Source organism: Helianthus annuus, chromosome 16, assembly GCF_002127325.2.
Source record: "Helianthus annuus cultivar XRQ/B chromosome 16, HanXRQr2.0-SUNRISE, whole genome shotgun sequence".
In the NCBI taxonomy this organism is placed as follows: Eukaryota; Viridiplantae; Streptophyta; class Magnoliopsida; order Asterales; family Asteraceae; genus Helianthus; species Helianthus annuus.
In genome coordinates, this window is record NC_035448.2 from 187,401,813 (window position 1) to 187,423,580 (window position 21,768).

Below are 21,768 nucleotides of genomic sequence, written 5' to 3' on the forward strand. Positions count from 1 at the left end.
AACGCACCTTCGGAACAAAACCATAAAGCAAGTCTTGGTGCAATGGCAACATCGGAAAGGATCAGACCTTACATGGGAGCTAGAAGATGAAATGAGGAAGCTCTACCCGACTTTATTTGGTACGTATTAAGGTTTCGGGGACGAAACCTCTTTTAAGGGGGGTAGACTTGTAACACCCCAAAATATGTAATTTATTTATATTACTTGAAAGTCTAGTCATGTATATTTAACCTAGTATGTTAGTAACTTGTTAGAAGGAATGTTAAATGGCAAAATAACCAATCTAAGATTTAGAGGGATTAGACTTGTTAAAAAGGGATGTAAGTTTTAGTAAAAAGAAATAAATAAAAACAAAATTAAAAACACACACATCTCTGTGATGTGTGGATCGACCAGAGCAAAGAAGCAAGGGGACAAACCCTAACTTCATGAACTTCTCAAAATCAAAAGGGAATTAGGAGCCTAAATGGATGCATGAACTCAAATTTCGAATGATCTGAGCTTGTTTAACGATTGGTAAGTAATAATTTCTGTTTTGGATGGTTTGTAGAAAGTGGGTTTTAACCCAATCATGAACTTATGTGGAAATCTTGTGTAATCGTGAGTTAGGAATTCACAATAGATGGAGGAATTGGTTTAATTTCGATTGTTTGAGTGATTTGGGTTCATACCCACTTGTTGTAGGAATAGGTTAAACAAGATGAATTATGATATTATGTTTATGAAGGTAAATTGATACATAATCTGAATGTGATAGGGAGAATTAGATAGGATGAAAGAAAAGATGTGAATTTGATTTCTTCTTGTTAGATTAGAAAGGGGACATGTAGAATTATGCTATGAACACTTGTACCTTGTGCTTTGTTGATATTGTGCATACCAAGTGTTTGACGAATTATCTCAATGAAAATGTTAGTCTTGCAAGCCATAACTTTAAGTAAATTGAATGTGTTTATGAATGCGTGAAGTAAATTGTATGATGTTAATCGATCGTTATGCGAAATTGAGTATGAAACATAAACTAAAAGAATGGATGGTTATGTGTAGGAGTTAAGGAAGAAAGTTTGAGTCAAGTGAAGCAACAAGAGAATCAAGACCGAGGTACGCTACTTGTACGATTTTTGGTTTTACTTTAGATATGTGTTTATCAATAATTGTGCTAATTTGAATCAAGCATGGTAAAGATATATGTATAGACCCTTCTCTTGAATGGGTCGAATGATGAAATTGTAAGACTAGAAAGATTGGCATGAAGTTCCGTTGGAACTCACTACCGTACAAGTATGAAAGTATAACACAAGTCGTGAATGTCATGTTTATTTCAAGTCCGTAAGTTAATTTCTTGAGTTAAAGAAGGAAACTTTGTTCTAATGAGTTTTGATGTTGTGGTCATGTAGGTAAATCTCATGTCTAGCTATCAAGCTTTGCCCGGATCGAACACACCTCAAGCCCGTCAAGCGCTCCGCATTTTGTATAAAGTCAATGTCAAATTACCTAGTTACTTATGTCTATGCTTAGTACTTAAAACTAGTTTGATCATGGTTGTCTTTTGAAAAGTTGTCGTAAGTGCGTACATAAACTTAATGGTTTCGAAACTAAAAATAGGTCATCTTTTGTTGTGTATGTCATGTCTTTTGAATGTTTGTGTATAGTTTGAATGAAATTTGATTATGAAAAACAGGGTACCGCCCGTTTACAAACGGGTCATGCCCAAATTTTGTTAGAAAAGTATGTTGTCATTTAATAAATTCAAAGGAAAAAATTATGGACGTTACACATACAAGCATATTATATATATATTATTACTACCTCCACCATCACTGATATGGGTTCATCCAGAACTCCATATTACGCTCGTCATACTTCCAGACGAGTCGTTCTCCAACCTGCCTCATCCTCTCGCTACTTTCTAAAATCTCCTCACTGAAGGTTCAGAGCTCTTGCACATTTTCTGCACTCACTGGGGGTGCAGGTGCTGGTACTGGGTTTGGGAACTGGGGCATGGGTTCCTGGTACGAGTATGGATTCTCTAAAATTTCCCTGATGTATTGATCGCTATCATAGAAGGGATCTAGAGGGTCCAAACCTAGGTAGGCTGCAAGATTCGGCATGGGTTCATCTTCTAGTATTGGGTATCGTTGTTGATAATCCCTATTGTCATCTAACCACGGATCGTAGTTTGGGTCTAAGGGATTGAGTGCTGGTACTCTAGGTATCTCTTATGGGTTAAAATCATGCATTTGGATTTGATTTTATGGGTTGTTTTCAATTTCCATTGGTTGGGTGGGAAACAGTGGCAATGGTTGGGGTGCTATGAGTTGCTCCAGGTTAGGGTCGGCAGCTGTGGTTGCTAGGATATGAAAGTTTGCTAAACTTCTATTGAGCATATCTTGGGTGTGGACATATGTCTCTCTTTTAGCGGCTGCTAGGGCTCGCTGTTGTTGTAACTTTTTCATTCTTTTCCTACGTTTATGCGTTCCTCTACTGAATCATCCTCTCTTTGTTGGAGGGAATGGCTCTTCAGACTGAGCCTTAAACACGAATATCCCATCTTCATTGTCAGCTGAATACCCTGAGAGGGCAGGCTGTGAAGTGGTGCCTTCGCTCCTAGGCGAGCTGGACAACTGACGGTAGTCGTCGGAAGTTACTTGGTCGCTCATATTGTAAACTAACAAATAGTCAAATAACACATAACAATAAATACAATTATGCATGTAGTTCCGTAATTTATTTCCTATCATTTTGAATAATATCTTGGTGTCATCAGAACACTTCTGTGGCTGAATCGGTGGCTTAGCTCTGATACCACCTTCTGTCGCAACCCCCGTCCAATAATTATCCGGGAACGGGCGGCCGCGGCCATTTTCGGTGGTATAGGTGTTTATCATTTTGGCAGCGGTAATTACATCAGGACCGTAGTTAGGAAATATTTTATCAGAGTAAAATACCACACTTTCATAATATTAAATACGTGGGAATAATCCCAAGATTTAAGTACACACATTTTCATAGGGATAAACCCTATTTTATTTAATAAAAACTAAAAACATCTATTTATTTTAGGTAACTTTATAGCCACTTTTCCAAGCCTTCAGTGCTGTCCAGCTGGCTTCTATTTGGCTTTCACATTTTGTTACCTGAAACGCGTTTAAACACATTTTGTCAGTGGGAAATACTGCTGAGTGAATCTTAGTTTAATCAAGTTAAGTAAAACCATTGTACAGTATTGAGGGCGGTCGCGCAATTACATTTGTTTCCATCTACTTTAATTACCACCCACGGTACTGTCAACCCGACTTGTGGTCATGTTACTCCTCGCAAACTAGTAACAAATTTTGTATACAAAACCCCAACATACCGACGATAATTGTAGAAAACAAATACTCAATCACTGTTTAATGTAATTTAATTAAGTGAGGTTTTGTAAAAACAGTTTGCAAAAAGGAGATTACTCACATTGCTGTCTTAGGTTTTCCTTTAGGGTTTCCTGGTGATTATCTATAAATTACACAAATGCACACGTGTTAGTATAATGACCCAATATTTACATTAGTAATACCCTCCCCGAGACGGCATTCCAACGACTACGTCGGGCAGAACCTCGACAGCCGTTACGGAACCCTGGATCAATCGAGCAGCGTATCTAATACGTAACCGGGGTTATGATACTTACAACGGGGCAGAACTTCGTTTTCTAGGGGGGTATTATGCCCAAAAATTATTTTGCTATGCAGAATATTGAGAGAGATTGAGAGAAATGAGCGAATTCAAATGACAGCCGAAGCCATAATTTATAGGTCTGATTGACCACTTCCTCGCGGCCCGCGTAGACCACACAAGGGTCCTTCGCGGCCCGCGACATAGGGGGTAGGGCCTAGCTATGCTGATTTGCCAGTTGTAGACTCGACACGATGCTGACACGTGGCACGCTAGGGTGTCGCCCTGACCTTGAGCTGTCGCGGCACGCGTAAGCTCAGGCTTACTTCTACGCGACCCACGAGCGACACCAGGATTTTGTTTTTATTTCATTTTTAATTATATATGGTATTTAGGGCTTGGTTTTCGCATACGAGGTATATTTTAGGACATATAGGGATATTTTAAATATATTAGGGTGTCGAAAATATTTAGGAGGGTTGTTATATAATCTTATCTAAACATAAATACATAATAATTAGTAACCCTTATCTAAATAAACTGGATTATTATTATTATTATTATTATTATTATTATTGTTATTATTGTTATTATTGTTATTAGTATTAGTATTATTAGTATTATTATTATTTATTATTATTGTTAGAGTAAATTACAAATTTTGTCCTTTATGTTTACATCAAATTTCAGGCGCTGTCCTTTTGGCCAAAAGTTGACAGACGCTGTCCTTTACCTTTCAAAATCTTGCACGTTTTGTCCTTTATGCCAAACCCAGTTAGAATTTTTGGTTAAATCTGGTCATGTGCCTTGCACATGAGGGCATTGTTGTCATTTCATCTATTCAGTGACTATTATGTAAATCAACTTATGTTTAAGGACTAGTTTGTAATAAATTAAAAAATCAAACAAATATAGTATGTGCCACCATCATACTATCACCTGCTACCACCCACATTACCACCACCAGCCCAACACAACCACCCAAAATCCCATAGTTGACTCACAACACAATTTCTTGATAGGAAGTTGACTAACAAAAGAATTTGATAATCACATGTTATCGTAACCCAAACAATTGCTTGATATCCTATAATTACTAATATCTGGTTTGTCCACCATCGTGAACCCCCACCTGCCACCAATTTCCACCATTACCAACAACTATCCTTTCTAAATCCAAAAACCCACCGTCAACCCTCAAAATCTGAAAACCCCTCTCTCTAAAACTGAAAACCACCGTCTCTCTCTCTTTAAACTCCATTTGATTATGAAAAACGAAACAGAAACATCGATGGTGAAAACCATTTGCAAATTTGTGATGAAAAAATGATGGAGAAGAATGGGTTTTGAGTTGTTTCATTTGATTTTCTTTACTTCACCTAAAAAATCACAAAAAGGAGTTTGAACATTCGTTTTGGAAGCTGCCGATTGTAACAGATCTGGAATCGGAGCCCTATTTCTTCGCTTATCATTTAAGATAATAAGATAACTTTTTGCTTGGCAAGAAATTTATTGAGATACTGACCGACCACTCGATACCATCGGAAGCTCAGTTATCGTTATCCCCATGGATGAATCGAAACCTGTTCGATCTTCAGGTACTCGTCTCTCTGTTTTGACTTGATTGTTCATAGCATGATTTCGAAGCCTCCGCTATATGATCAGAGTTGTGGTGGGGGTGAGGGCGGTGGGGGTGGTGGTAGCTGGGAGGGGGGTGGTGGCTGTGAGGTTGATGTTGGCTGAAATCTAGAGAGAGAGATGAGTGAAACATGGGTAGAGAGAGAAAGAGAGGGGAGATAGATAAGAGTGTGTGTATTTATAAAATATATAATATTATTTTTCTAAATTAGTTTATGTTTTTTTATTAAAATAATTTTAAATATATAGGTAAAAAGACTAAATTGCCCTTGGATAACCAGATTTAACCAAAAATTCTAACTGGGTTTGGCATAAAGGACAAAACGTGCAAGATTTTGAAAGGTAAAGGACAGCGCCTGTCAACTTTTGGCCAAAAGGACAGCGCCTGAAATTTGATGTAAACATAAAGGAGAAAACTTGTAATTTACTCTTATTGTTATTATTGTTATTGTTATTATTATTATTATTATTATTATTATTATTAGTATTATTATTATTATTATTATTATTATTATTATTATTATATATATATATATATATGGTTCCCATTAAGTCTAACTACTTTTTGAATTAACCTCTACCGTCGGATCATGCTGAGATTAAATCTCAGCCCTTTAAACTCATAAAATTAACCGCTTTGATGGTGGTTCAGGGTAGTTATTTGCGGTTTTCTCAGGAGGTGGTTTGCTCCACCTTTTTCTGCCCATGATCTCACATCTTTGGTGGTAGAGATTAGTAGTTTTGGGTCAGTTATTTGGGGTTTTCTCAGGGGGTGGTTTTGCTCCAAATTTTTCTGCCCATGACCTCCATGTCAGTGGTGGTTATCTCCTCAGTTGAACACTCTCTCTCCTTCTCAGCGGGCAGTTGAATAACCGTCCCTCCTCCATTATCACCCTCTCCTATCCCCTATTTGTAAGGGGTATCACCCTTCAAATCTCATTCACCATATGACACCAACGACCACCCACCTGAGTCAAACTTCCAATCACCGGCGCTGATGTATCATCGCCACCGAAATATTATTCCATCTTCTGTGTAAATTGCTTCTTCCCCTATTCTCTGTAAATTGCAACATCTCATCATGGGGCTACTCCCTTTCATACACTTTTTGGTTGGATTCAGATCTCATCTTCATTCACAACCATCGAAGTTCTATTATTCAGTTCAATCGCCATTGCAATCGTTGTTCTAATGTAAGATTTGTTTCAGTTAACTGTATTTACTTTATACATCACTCAGATATAATTTAGCAATCTGTTTTGCTTCAAAGGATTGGGGAGTATTGGTTGAATTAGCGGAAGTTTGTTGTACTATATTGGTTGATAAGTTGATTTGTCGTCAAATTGTTGGAGATTTTTTATGCCAGGGCCAAAGATTCATAAGTTCCAATTAATATGTTAAAATAGGGTATTAACTGTAAGGAATGTTCTTTAATCAAAATAACTAAAATCGAAACTTATGTTTACGGTTTTCAATGGCAGGAGTTTGGGGATTGCAGATGGGAGTTCAAAAGCAACTTCATGAGGTACGTCAAACTGTTTATTTTTGGTTTGTTTTTCCAGTCTTATCTTTTTGGTGAAATGTTATACAATGGGTAGGTTGGATAATGGGTGTTTTTGTTCCTGGTTTGAAACGAACAAGATGTTGGCTTTACATGTTGCAGATCACAAAAGAACAAGATGTTGGCTTTACTGCACTATGAGTTATTTTGATTTATAAGGATTTTTTTCTAACAAATTAATGGTTTTTGTATGAATTACATGTATTGCCTTTTATGATAATGGGTGCTTTTGTTCCTGGTTTGAAACGAAAGTACTTGCCTCATGAATTTCTCTATGCAAATTTTCAGGTTGTTGGCTTGATTCTCTTTGCTTTGGCCGACACATTATGTAATTTCTATTATATACACGAGTCTATAACCTTTTCAAAAACCATCATTATTATAACCTTTTACACATATACTCGCTATTGTTCTTTCATAATGCAGGGTATCTTTCATTGAGATGGATATGAATACATCTATGTTTAAGGTTTTGTCGTACCCGTATATATTCATCTTATGTGGTAATCTCCATTTGTCAAGGTTTCATATTTAAACGTTATTCATTATATATATTTTGCGCTTCATAGAAAATCAACAAAAGTCAACCGTGGAGAGGGTCTTATGTGGCATTTCGGCTTTTTTATGGGATGCAAAATAGTAAGGATTTATGCTTTAGTTTTTGTACATCATCTTTAGTTTCGTCAGATTGTCTTACCCTACATTCATCCTTTGTGTCTACCAACACTCTTACTGACAGAACAAAACAATAAAGCAGATTCAAAAGAACCCGCTCCATTATTGCCTCTGATCTCAAAATCATTCTAAGAAATCTTCAAATCCCTCTTGCTCTGAAGCTTCTCTCTGCTATGCTCGTGTCGCTAAGTTTGGAGCCGCTTTCCGCCTCATGAAACAAATGGTTAGTTTGTATGAATGTCCGTGTCCCTGACTCGATCTGGAAACCTCAAAATTTGCGTATATCTAATTGCATAAACATGTTCGATTGATATATTTAGTTTGATTGTGTAGGGATGGGAGAAGGTGAATGGCTTTGGAAGGAGAAACAAGGGATCAAAGGTCATGTTTGGGTTACTTATTGTTAAATGATTGTTTCAAGTGTTAGGCTAAGAATATATTCAATGAAATATGTGAAACACGTTTCCGAAACAAAAATGAGTTTGTGGTGCTGGTGATGCGAAACCAACGGCTTCTCTATCATCACAATATCGATTTTTTTCCTACACAAAAAATGGTTCATCCTAAGATCTGCTTCTGTTTTTAATCGAGGTAAGCTATCAACTGATTCCGATTAGATTTTTATTCATATATGTCATTTATGAATGTATATGTTTATGATGTGTACTATTTTATATGTGATTATTTAGTTGGATCGTTGCTCCTTTGATTGAGTTATGTTTTATCTCTAACCAGTCAATCTGCTGAAAATTTTAGCTTATAGGGAAATGGGTCAAAGGGTCAAAAGTTACCCCAAATGTATGTTTGGAGGTTATGATGATAAAAGATAACCCTTTTCCCAATTCAAGGAACAATTCGTGTTAATATTCAGGTTGTCCAATTTGAAAAAGTAAGTGTAATTCTGTATTAATTGTCCCATATGATTTATTACTTTATATTACCTGATAAGTAGTAAGTTTTTGCAGGTTTGTAGTTCTTTATAATCCTCATACTGCTACATTTTTAAGGTGGGGGGATGTATCTTTATTTGTCTTGGAAATCTCTCAACTACCTAAGATACCTTCTCTATGGAAAGTTAGATATAATAAATGTTGGTAGACATCTGAGCTTGTAGTTTTTTATTTTAATCATATCCTCATTTCTATGCTACATTCGCTCTTTTATTTTCGTTTCTCAAAAGGTTTCAACTTCTGCATGTTTTTTTCAAAGGACTTTTCCACCTTGTAGTAAAGATCATAACAAATTTCACTTTTGGGTTAGTCAATGAATTTTTAACATGTATTAACATTTTGCCATGTGCTAAAATCTCATAATATGCTATGTCTTTATAGGTACAACATGTGCTACTGCTCTTACTCGAGCAATATTCAATAAAGGTTGCAAGTCTATAGTTGCTGTTGTAAACGTTATGGATTTATGAGGTGGTATTAGTGTGGCAGTTAATGTTGCAAAATCGATTTGAAGAATCAGGCATTAATGATAAGTGCACTAGAAGAAATAGCACAGGTCTTGTACTTTTATTTGATGATGTTGCATGCTTCTTGTGGTATTTGGTATTCTATTTTGAAACAAACTTTTTATTCAAACTTTGAAGATGTACAAGTTTTCTAGACCTATGTACTACATTATTAGACCCATGGTTTGTTGTTCGTTTAATGGCATAGTTATAATTTGGGAAGAAAGGGGGTGGGGGTTATTTAAAAAATCTGCAATTTTGCGGTTTGATAATATTACTTCTTAAAGGTGAAATATTGAGCAATAATTGAAAATCAATGAAAGTCAACTGGGGAGACAACTTTTTATGTTAGATAACTCTTGGGTTGTCATTAAATTCTGTTAGGATTGTGTGTTTTGGATTATATGGATCTTGAGTATTGGGGTGTGAATAATCCCAGTTAACAGAATTTAAATCATGGAATGGTTGTCCTCTAAAAAGGCTCAGTGGGTATATCGCTAGAGCTATATCTTGGCTATTATGAAATGAATCTTAATATCAAAATAAGGATTGTGGAATTAGACCAAGGTTAACAATAGGGTGACTTTTGCATAAATTGGTTCAAATTGACAAACAACGTGAGTGGAGGCATGACCATGATGATAAAAACTTTACTTTTAGGATTATAATATGTGAGTTGTCACTCAAACGTGTAATGTTCATAGCATCAGACTTCTTGTACCTTTTAACTCTAAAAAGTGGTTAACCTTCTTGAATGTTGAAAAGCTATTATGACCCATTCAACAGGTAATAATGGCCGTTTCTACAAGGTAAAAAAAAAAGTTAAAACATATAGTTGGTGACTATTGGACAATACAAACTAATGTTTAACATTTTTTAGATAGCTCCTTAAGTTTCTTTAGTGCTAAAGTCTTTACTTTTTTTGTTGATTACTGTTAAAGTGCCATTTTACGACAAGGCAAAAAAGAAAACTTAAAGAGGTATAACTTCTGAATGAAAAAAAAGGGCGAGGGGAGTAACTAACTAACAATGTTGAAAGTTGGTTGGATTTATACTTTTGGATGTTCTCTCTCTCTTTTTTTTTTTTTTTTTTTGAGTTTGAGTACAGTTCTCTGTTCATAGGTTCATTCATGTTATCAATATATAGTACATTAAAGTAACCCGTCCACCGGACGGGTATTAAACTAGTTATTATTATCCCCTTCAAGCCATCCTATGAGAACAAAACCAAACCATCCTTACAATTTTCACATTAACCGTTCGAATCCTTCACGTTGATATTGCACGCCATTCTCTAGCCCACAACGGTGTCGTCTTCTCCAACCGCCTTAAATCCTTTTTTATGATCATTAATTTAAAAACTATCCTTAAAAATCTATCTAAGATACTAAAATAACCATTTTTGATTATAGTTTATAAAAAAATTAAGCAAATTATAAAAAAATCCTCGACGTTGTTTTCTTGACGTTCACACATCCAATAACGCTTGTATAAAATTCTACACCGAGTCGTCGATAAAGAAGTGGGAATAGAGGAGCAATTGGGTTTTCTCTTTCGTAATTACAAAAATAGTTTATATAGTTTTGAAAATATAAATAAAGTATTCATTTTACAAAAAAAAATTAACATATGTTTTAACGTGAATCTTGGATCTCAGGATGTAACTAACCACATGCAAACACAATCAGAACAAATCTAGTTGTTTAGTATTGTCTGTCGACGATGGAGACATGGTTCAAGGCTATAGGGTGTGGTCATGACCCTCATGATCATCATGATCCTCCACATAGACACCATGTCATCCATCTTTAATTTACCATTTAAAACCACTACCCTAAGGGGTGTGGTCATGACCCAAACCACTATCCCCTTTATTTTTTTTAATTTATTTTTGTCTTAAAATTTTCAAATGGGAGGGTCGTGACAATCGTGGTTTAATCCATCGGAACCACCATCAATCAAGGAGGGGGGTGGTATACCATTTAATTAATGATCCTATGTGTAAATAATGTTTCAATCCATGACCCCCACACATAGTCGTTTCCCTTTGCATCGCCGCCGTTATTCGATCCCTATTAGTCCGCCGGAAGAAGTTACCTCCAGGACCACCGTTATTCTCCGCCATCTTACTACAGTTAAACAATACCCCATCAAAGTTCGAACCCCTTCTCATCAACCTCAAGGCTAGGTATGGACCACTCATCACACTTTCCTTCGGCTTTCGGACAAACATATTCGTCGGCAGCCATTCTCTCGCCCATCAAGTCCTCGTTCAAAAAGGCGCGGTATTCTCCCACCGCCCTAAATCCCTCATCACGCCTGACATCGCTACATCATCTTATGGCCCTAGTTGGCGGATTCTCCGCCGGAATCTTGTCTTCGAGATAATGCATCCCGCCCGCATCAGAACGTACTCTTGGGCTCGCAAGTGGGTGCTTCAGATATATTGATTGAGCGACTTTTAGAACGTCAAGAGAGTGAAGGGATCAAGTGGTTGACCATTTCCAGTATGCTATGTTCTGTCTGTTGGTGTTTATGTGTTTCGGAGAGAAGTTTGATGAGAGTAAAGTCAACGTGGTCGCTAAAGTGCATCTTGACCTGCTGTTACACTTCAGGCGTTTTAGGGTGCTCACTAGTTTCCCAAAGTTGGGGAAAATACTGTTTAGAAACCGATGGAAAGAGTTGGAGAAATTGCGGAGTGATAGGGACAAAGTCGTTATTAGACTCATCAAGTCTCGGATTAGATCGGGTAATTCTGAGCCTCAATTAGGAAGCGACCAAATTGTGGCATATGTTGACACACTGGTTAATTTACGGTTTCCGGAAGAAGATTCTGATCATGGAAATGGTGAAAGGCTGACCCTCAACGAGATGGCGACAATCTGTAGTGAGTTTCTTAACGGCGGTACGGACACCACCACTACTGCTTTACAATGGATCATGGCTAAATTAGTGAAACATCCTCGCATTCAGAGCAAGCTCTATGACGAAATCGTGGAAGTGGTGGGACCTCCACCACTACCATTAAAAGGGGTGAAACTAGAAATGGTTATAAACGAAGAGGATCTACAGAAAATGCCATACCTGAAAGCAGTGGTTTTGGAAGGGCTGAGAAGACACCCACCGGCACATTTTGTGCTGCCCCATAGGGTCATGAAGGAGGTAGAGGTGCAAGGCTACATGATTCCACAGGGTGCCACCATCAATTTCATGGTGGGTGCGATGGGTCTGGACCCAAAGGTCTGGGATGAACCCATGGAATTCAAACCAGAGCGGTTCTTGAATGATGGTGTGTTTGATGTAAGTGGAAGCAAAGGGATAAAGATGATGCCTTTTGGTGCTGGAAGAAGGATATGTCCTGGTTCTGATTTGGCTTTGCTTCATTTGAAATATTTTGTGGCGAATTTGATTTGATTTCCATTGGAGTGTTCCTGATGGTTGTCATGTTGATCTTTCCGAGAAGCCCGAGTTCATGGTTGTCATCAAGAATCCTTTGAGAGCACGAATCTCTTCTAGGGCTGAAAATTGAACCGCTTGAGTCTATACATGCATACTACATACTTAACAATATGTTTATAATGTACAAAAATAAGAACCGCTTGAATCTGAATGCATGAATTACTGTAGTAATGTAAGTTATGCAAGTGTTCTAAAGTTGTATCTTTAAATGTTTCTTTTGCTGCTTGCTGTTAAAGGTGTTTTCATGGTATATGAAAGGTTCTGATCATGCTCTTCCAAAGTTATACTTGTATCTTCAATATTTATGAGTCTTAACGTGACAACAACCTAAGATCATCTATAAACGAAAACTTAAAATCATATAACCAGCCTATGTATGACGCAAAACTTTGTAAGCCAACTTTTAGTAGTTAATAAAATCATCCCAAATACAGCTGGGTCACTACACAATGAGAGTTTATCGTTTTAATTCTAGGGGATTTATTATAGTTTATTGTTGTTGAAATGACTGATTTTACATTTGTTAATTTCCAGTCAATTAATAAGTTCTTTTAGAGTGAATGTTTTGTTTTTTAATTTTTAATTTTATTATTTTGCAAAACCGGGACTGGGACGGGTGTAAAACTGGTTGCAAAATGCTTTGGTCAAAAAGTTGGTTTTGTATTATGTCCGGCTTGCTAGTCTCTGTTTTGCCGAATTAGGTATAGACTGGTTTGTCTGATGATCCCAAAATTCACCGAAAGGACTTTCGGATCGTTGAAGCAGCTAAAGAGATGGACCAACCTAGTTAATTTCGTCTTCTCCGCCTACTACCAAGGCTACAAAACACCCTGAATGACTCACTAGAATGGGTAAAAGACCGGGGTCTTCAAACCACCCTTAACGCTAAATCAATATATATAACGTTCATCACAATTAGCATGAAGGTAAATATGGAAGTAGGTGGAGAAGATGAGATGGGCTAAATCCCTGGTGGATCATATATGTTTGGCTCAAATCTTACGGGCCGGTCGTTGTTAGGGGTCACCTCTATGGTATCCGTTAACTAAACTGAATGCATTTAAATAACCAATTAAGTAAAATCAAGTTGTCTAAAACTGATAAGCTTTTTAACAATTCTTAACTGAAAATTTCGGTCTAAGTTCAGTCGGCTTTCAATCAGAGCCAAACCGCCTAGTTTACGCACTGAGTTGCCGAAAGGGAGTTGGGACGGAGGAGTAGGGTTTTTTTTTCTTTCATATTATTTTGAGTAAATTATAAAAAAATAATTCTCTATCTAGTTTGACATTTGAACACTAAATAAAACAATAGTTTATATACTTTACATAAATTTGACTAATTCATTGTTGCTATTAAAAAATAATGTAAAATATTATAGAAATTACATATATCAAGATGTAACTTTCGATCCCAATGACAAAATATTTGTTTAATTAACACTTAATGAACACAATAAAATATATTAGTTTTATAGTTACTATTACTAAGTTCAAACTTTTTTTTTTTAATATAAAACGTATACCCCTAACCAAATTGGTTTGTTTGTTTGTTTTCACTAGAACCACATGTGCACAACAAACCGCCTTGTTTGTTATTAGAAAAATTAAATGAGAAAGTTTTTATGAGTAAGATCGTATGTTTCTTGTTATGTGGGAGACTATGCTTGTTTGTTGCTTAATAACGAAGAAAAGATCGTGTGCAGTGATATCAGTAATTTATGTTTACGTTGACAAAATCCTTATTATATATTATCCATGAACCTTCTCATCAAATACAAACCAAAGCGAACGATGACTTCTAACATCACCTTGACCAAATCGATTATATAAATAAATACACACGCAGATCCCGCAATCAACCACTTTGCTTCATTTATCAATCAACAATGGAGCCATGGTTCGTAATAATCGTCTCCCTGTGCACCGCGGCCGTCATCTGGTCCATACTAGTCCGCCCGAAGAAGCTACCACCAGGGCCATCGTTCCTTTACTCCACCTATCTTATGCTAACCACTTCGCTCTTAAACTTCGAACCCATTCTTATCAATCTCAATGCCCGGTATGGACCATTGTTTACTCTTCCCATCGGGTTTCGAACCAACATCTTTGTCGGCAGCCATTCTCTAGCCCATCAAGTCCTTGTGCAGAAAGGCGCAGTCTTCTCCGACCGCCCTAAATCTGTTATTACTCGCACCATCGCCACTTCTTCCTACGGTTCTACTTGGCGGTTGTTTCGCAGGAATCTTGCGTCCGAGGTCATGCATCCCGCACGCATCAGATCGTACTCTTGGGCGCGCAAGTGGGTGCTTCAAGTATTGATTGAGCGACTTCTAGAACGTCAAGAGAGTGAGGGGATCAAGGTGGTTGACCATTTTCAGTATGCAATGTTTTGTCTGTTGGTGTTTATGTGTTTCGGGGAGAAGTGTGACGAGAGTAAAATCAAAGAGATTGTTAAAATACAGCGTAACTTGCTGTTGAATTTTGCTTCAGGGCGGTTTTCTGTGCTTACTCTTTTCCCAAAGTTGGGGAAAATAGTGTTTAAAAACCGATGGAAAGAGTTTGAGAAATCGCGTAGTGATAGAGATGAAGTTATTGTTCCACTCATCAAGTCTCGTATCGAGTTGTTGAACTCTGAGCCGCAATTAGGAAAAGAGCAAAACGTGGCTTATGTTGACACGATGGTGAATCTACAGCTTCCGGAAGAAGATTTGAACAACGGAAATGATGGAAGGTTAACTTACATGGAGATGGCGAGCATGTGTAGCGAGTTTCTAAATGCGGGTACGGACACCACCTCTACTGCGCTACAATGGATCATGGCAAATCTAGTGAAGCATCCTAGCATTCAGAGAAAGCTCTATGAAGAGATCGTTGCAGTCGTGGGACCTCCACCTCTAGTGCCATCCCCAGGGGTGGCACTAGAATCGGTTATAAACGAAGAGGATCTACAGAAAATGCCGTACCTAAAAGCTGTGGTTTTGGAAGGGCTAAGGAGACACCCACCGAACCATTTTGTTCTTCCCCATAGGGTCATGAAAGAGGTAGAGGTGCAAGGCTACACGATTCCACAAGGTGCCACCATCAATTTCATGGTGGCTGAGATGGGTTTGGATCCGAAGGTCTGGGATGAACCCATCGAGTTTAAACCTGAGCGGTTCTTGGTGAATGATGGTGTGTTTGATATAAGTGGAAGCAAAGGGGTAAAGATGATGCCTTTTGGTGCGGGAAGAAGGATATGTCCTGGATCTGATTTGGCTCTCCTTCATTTGGAGTATTTTGTTGCCAATTTGGTTTGGTATTTCCGTTGGACTGTTCCTGACGGTTATCGTGTTGATCTTTCCGAGAAGACTGAGTTCACCGTTGTCATGAAGAATCCGCTTAGAGCACACATCTCTTCTAGGGCTGAAAAATGAACCGCTTGAGTTGATATATATATATATATATACATACATAGCAATACCTTTATGATGATATTACAAACACTATATATAACACGCATAGATCTATAGATGGATTATTTCCTGTGTATTCATTCCAACTTTGTTTAAGGCATTTGATTTGTGTAATAGTCTATTTTCCTGTTACTTATTTGTATAGTGTTTCCCCTTAGCTATCATGTGAATAATAATGATTATTGTTTACAATGTACAAATGGTGTATCTTTATATTCACTTAAACTTAACGTGTTGGATGTAGTAAACATGCCATAGCTATTCTAATGTATGAACATATGGATGCATCAGGCCATAGAAAACATATTTCGGATTTTAAACTCCATTTTCATATAAATATGAGAAGTCATGGTGGTGTCATACCTGAAAGAGGATGGTATACAAACATTTAGGATTCAAATATGTTAGTTTTGACTAACAAACCTGAACAACATCTTATTAATTCTTATAATCATCCAACAATTATTTATTGAACATAGTTTTATATTTATTGAGTGTCTTTCCTTTGATCAAAAGAGGTGCACCAAACCACATTTGGACCAAACAAGATAGGTTTTAAAACCAGTATAGATCAAGTTAAAACGGTATCAGCCCGAACTGGTTAGTATTAGAAACCAGTTATTATTCGGGACACATCGATTTTAGCCGATTTCAACTGATATGTTTCCAAACTGATTTCAATTTAACATATCAGATCAGACTGGCACTGTTTCACTACTGGTTTCGGATCGGATCGGATACCTGTTTCAGATAATATAATACCGATACTGGTTTCGAATCCCAAACTGGTTTTGTAGATACATGGCCGGACCACTCCTCCGGTCACCGGACACCAAAATGGTCCTTTACACCAAGCAAGACATAATGAAAGTCCGGCCTCCACATAGGACGGATATCAAAAGGTGCATCCAGGCCAGACGACTCATCTAATGGACAAGTATAAACACCCTTCTCCAAGTACACTTGAAGTACGATTTTCTCTCTGAACTTTTGTCCTATTTTTCTCTCTCTACTTTCTCTCTCTAAAGCAAATACTTATCCTCACGCCAGAAGGTGGTCACAAAGTGGCCCTCCCATCTATGCGACGAGCCTAACAGTTTGCTGCTTGAGTAGGATTGTTTTCTATCAGATATTGTTGGACACCCGAGACATCATCACCGTCTGCATATGTGTGACCATTTGCAGCGGAAGAAGCATCATAATTTGCAGACATGATGAACACGAGTATGCAGAACAAGAAAGATTGAAAGAGACGAATACTAGATGGACACTTTCTGTTTGGAGGGAAAATGTCTTGGTAACCGGCAAATGTTTGCCGGTATTACATACATATACATCACTTATGGCGGTTGGATTTGGCGGGTAACTGCCATTATAGTTTAGTTTGAATATAATTACCCGCTTATCCTTGAACCGCTTATCATACTTGTCCTAATACTCTAATTATCAGTTTACATATCATACATATACATAATATTCGAATAATTATACATAACATAACTAAAGTTTAACTAAGTTAGAAATATACGTATTTCCAACACAACCCCCTTAAACTTTGGTTATGTTGGAACCCTTCTGCATTACACTTCGATTTGCATCTTCCATTGCCTTCTTCATGTAGCTAAAGTTGAAACGCTTCCTTCTTTTGTGCAAATTCCAGTTATCCTCCCATCCGTTTCCAGCGAAGAGTGCAAACTGTGTTGAATCAGCACCTGCATAAACATTATCGGCATTTTCATTTTGATCCATTCCTTCACTCCGAGTCTTCCGGTGTTTGTCTCTTGTGAATTCAGCGCCTTCATTTGCCATCTCTTTTACATGAATTTCCTCCTGTACCGACTTGAATTTGTAGTAGTATTCGAGTACATCGAGATACATAGCGTATACTATTCTCATGTAATCTCCATCTTCATATCCGAAACCTAAGTCCCTGGCTATGATTGGCCATGTGTTTTCGGTTGTTACTTCTCGGTATCCTCCATCCCTTGCTACCAGAATATACAGACTTAACAGATCTATTTTCTTTTGATCCGTAGTGTAGGGAGGAACAGGCCTTGAAGTGATCCCCATATATCCATTCAGAAACCACTGAACCATCTCTTCAAATTTCTTTTGTAAAACAACTTTATACTTGAATACGTATTCACGATCATCAAGCATGTTTATCAGGGCCTTGCAATCACTGAATTCATGAAATTCTAAGGTTTTTAAAATCATTAAATTCCAGTCATCTTCTTCTTTCTCCGATACATTCAGCGATTCAAAATAGGAATTCAGATAATCATTTTTGAATTCATCATCAATGTCGCACATATTTTGCAGCCTCTCTTTCTCTTTTAATCCCAGTTCCTCCTCTTTTGATAGCCCAGTTGTATCATTTACGGAATTCATCACCGGAGATGAAAACATAAGAAAAATTTTACATGAATCACCGGATTTTCTGACCGTGAAACCTTGGAGTGTTAATTGTTCAAGACTTAGAACATTTCGATCAATATCCGGTGAGTAAAATACACTGGGAATTCTCAGCGTTTCATTTCCTGTTTTCATCTCCACAACTCCTACTCCGCGTATCAATAAAAAATTATTCATGCCGGATCTCGTTTCAACACCCATATTGTGTTTAACCCTTTTGAAAACATCGATATTACCCACATAATGATGATGAAAAGTTGAATTAACATACCAGATGTCCTTCCATTGTCCACCATCTGTCCCCGTGACTATCATCTCATCACGGCAGTGCACATCTTCATTCTGTGTTCTTATTCCGGCATTGATCGCTTGCCGAATCAGTTGTAACTCTTCATCATTCTCCTTCGATTTACATGTGTAAATCTGATGACCAGGCAAGTGACAGTAATAACATAAACGTTCTCGTCGGGATTGTCGTTTTCTTTCATTCTTCTCATCAATACAATGTTGACATGGCATTGATGTGGCGGTTGGTGTAATGTCTGCATCGGATCTAGTAGTGGCTCTGATACCACTATGTTGGACACCCGAGACATCTTCACCGTCTGCATATGTGTGACCATTTGCAGCGGAAGAAGCATCATAATTTGCAGACATGATGAACACGAGTATGCAGAATAAGAAAGATTGAAAGAGACGAATACTAGATGGACACTTTCTGTTTGGAGGGAAAATGTCTTGGTAACCGGCAAATGTTTGCCGGTATTACATACATATACATCACTTATGGCGGTTGGATTTGGCGGGTAACTGCCATTATAGTTTAGTTTGAATATAATTACCCGCTTATCCTTGAACCGCTTATCATACTTGTCCTAATACTCTAATTATCAGTTTACATATCATACATATACATAATATTCGAATAATTATACATAACATAACTAAAGTTTAACTAAGTTAGAAATATACGTATTTCCAACAAATATCAGGATCTAATCAAGCTTGGCCAGATTCCGGCCCAGTTTTTAGATCTTCAGGTTTAAATGTGCACCTCTGTTGATGATGCATATTAGTGGGACATCAAATTCATGGGCGAGGACATCATTCCATAAGGACAAAGAGAGACAGTGAAAGGTCAACCCTTCGGAGTTCTTGCCTTGAGAAAAACCTTATCATAATACTCTAAACAATATTTTTAAATTTATTTTACTTTTAATTGTTTGTGTCGTGTCAAGCTTTGCTACCATTCCTATGGTAGCAAAATATGGATTTTAATTTTATATTAAAAAACAAAATGTTCACCTGTTCGCGTGACACATGTTTGCCTTTTTGAGATTTTATGTTGATTTTACAAATTTATTTTGATGATAGAAGCAAAGCATACAAACATTATTAAATAGTTTTGAAACCTTTCACTGTATTCAGTGACAAGCACGGGCGGATCTACATAGAGTGGGTTGGATACCCGAAACTCAATGTCTTTTTTAAATTTAATAGATCCTGTGTATTAACTTTTTTAAGGATCTCATAAAAATATTTAGTTAGACCTCAAAGTATCAAAAGCAAAACTATTGTGGTGGTTAATCCCTTCTTTACTAACAAAGAGGTCATAGATTCAAGCCAGATTTGTGGTTTTATTTGCTGAAACTAAACCACCGTTATTGTTATTATTATTATTATTATTATTATTATTATTATTATTATTATTATTATTATTATTATTATTATTATTATTAAATATAAGATGTAAATTGTGTGATACACTATCAATTAGCAAGCATAATTTTAATGTAATATAAACATTTCAACTCTTTTGATTTACCCAACTTTTGCCTTTGTGCTTAGACATGTGCTGTTTTTCTGTTATCTATCTATCTTCTTTTTAAAGGTTCCAAGCTCAATAAATCATCCCGACCCGACCTAAACAACAACTGACCCGAAAATTCTATCGTTTGGTTGTGAAAAATCTAAATATCGAAAAAACCAGATCCCATTAAAAAAAATCGTAAGTCTACCACTGATGACAAGAAACACGAAAATAAAAAAACCAACCACATGGTATTTAGTACTACAATATTTAAACAGTAGTGGTAGCCAAATAATTTCTAGTAGCGGACTACGATTTTATTATTATTATTATTATTATTATTATTATTATTATTATTATTATTATTATTATTATTATTATTATTATTATTATTATTATCTATACTATATAATAAAAGAAACCTGTTTTGGGACACTTGTCATTCTCTCATTTAATTGAATAAAATTAACAATAATAATAATAATATTTAATCTAAATTAATACAAATTTTTATTATTAATAATATTTCATCAAATCTAAAATCTAATCTAATACAAATTTTTATTATCAATGTGATGTGGTTAAGGGTAAAGAGTAAGAAATACATAAATAATTATATTTTAAACAGATTTTTAAGGAGTTAAGATATAATATGTTCTTTACCTTCTTTAATATATATTTTATCTCAATAAAAAAGTCATCACTTTTGAATCGTGATTATTCAATAATCAATATTATGGGGTTGTACCTTTAATTTGGGCTTGTATTATTAGGATGTACATTGCCTTCCAATCTATATATATATCTATACATATAATAAAGTAAATCATATGGAGAACACATGGCATTTTATGAGATGATCTCAACTATTTTTCCCGCCTAAATAAATAGATATAGATAATATTTGTTAATAAGATTTAAATAAAAACTATATAATTTTAATCCATAAATTTTATCTTTTTATCTTTTACCCTAAACAAATAGATATAGAAAATATATGTTAATACGATTCAAATAAAAGAATATATCCTAAGTAGATAATATTTGTTAATAAGATTCAAATAAAGAATATATTATTTTAATCTATTAATTTTATCTTTTATTATTTTTTCCATTTATATTTATCATGTCTTTACTTTATAATAGGGATTAATAAAAATGAATTATAATAAAATTAAATAAGCATAGGTAACTCATGGCTTCTACTAATGTTTTAGATTTTTATTGTAAAAATATAAATGAAAATACAAGTAATAATTTTATTTTTTTTATATTTTACTGTTTTGTTTTCCATTTATATTTATCCAGTTTATTTTTTGGTATATAAAATTAAATTTATTCAACCCGTGCAATATATGGGTTTTTTTTTTAAATATAACTTTTTTTATTCTTTACTACATGAAATTACATTTATTCAAACGTGCAAGACACGAAGTTTTTAAGGATGTAACTTTTTTTATTTTTTGATATATAAAATTTCATTTATTCAACCTGTACAATACACATGATTCTTAAAGATGTAACTTTTTATTATTTAATATATAAAATTACATTTATTCAACCCGTGTAATACACGAGACTTTTTAAAGATATATTTTTTTTATTATTATTTGCTATACAAAATTACAGTTACTCAATCCTTGGAA

At 35.9% G+C, this 21,768-nt stretch overlaps 1 protein-coding gene, 2 long non-coding RNA genes and 1 pseudogene across 6 annotated transcripts; all 4 read left to right on the forward strand.

Annotated features, from left to right (window-relative positions):
• The first annotated feature begins 379 nt into the window (after positions 1-379).
• LOC110918644 lies at positions 380-1,631 on the forward strand. The gene is made up of 3 exons (XR_002581474.2): positions 380-516; positions 1,048-1,101; positions 1,398-1,631. It is a non-coding gene; the product is annotated as an uncharacterized LOC110918644 (long non-coding RNA).
• Positions 1,632-5,841: 4,210 nt separating this feature from the next.
• LOC110918719 lies at positions 5,842-9,160 on the forward strand. 4 transcript variants are annotated; one of them, XR_004883246.1, is made up of 7 exons: positions 5,842-6,488; positions 6,777-6,820; positions 7,145-7,184; positions 7,283-7,325; positions 7,426-7,495; positions 7,596-7,754; positions 7,865-9,160. It is a non-coding gene; the product is annotated as an uncharacterized LOC110918719 (long non-coding RNA). The 4 variants fall into 4 exon arrangements; XR_004883247.1 differs by lacking the exon at positions 5,842-6,488 and having other exon boundaries at positions 6,510-6,820; positions 7,865-8,122; positions 8,288-9,160; XR_004883248.1 differs by lacking the exon at positions 5,842-6,488 and having other exon boundaries at positions 6,510-6,820; positions 7,865-8,122; positions 8,863-9,156.
• A 597-nt stretch (positions 9,161-9,757) lies between these two features.
• On the forward strand, positions 9,758-12,668 carry LOC110920194 (annotated as a pseudogene).
• A 1,620-nt stretch (positions 12,669-14,288) lies between these two features.
• LOC110918718 (cytochrome P450 89A2) lies at positions 14,289-16,093 on the forward strand. The gene has a single exon (XM_022163000.2). It carries the CDS (start codon positions 14,332-14,334, stop codon positions 15,856-15,858), a length of 1,527 nt encoding a protein of 508 aa, XP_022018692.1. The 5' UTR covers positions 14,289-14,331; the 3' UTR covers positions 15,859-16,093.
• The last annotated feature ends 5,675 nt before the right edge of the window (positions 16,094-21,768 follow it).

What these genes read in the sequence shown, in the direction of transcription:
- LOC110918718 (XM_022163000.2), top strand. Translation starts at nt 14,332, where the DNA reads ATGGAGCCATGGTTCGTAATAATCGTCTCCCTGTGCACCGCGGCCGTC.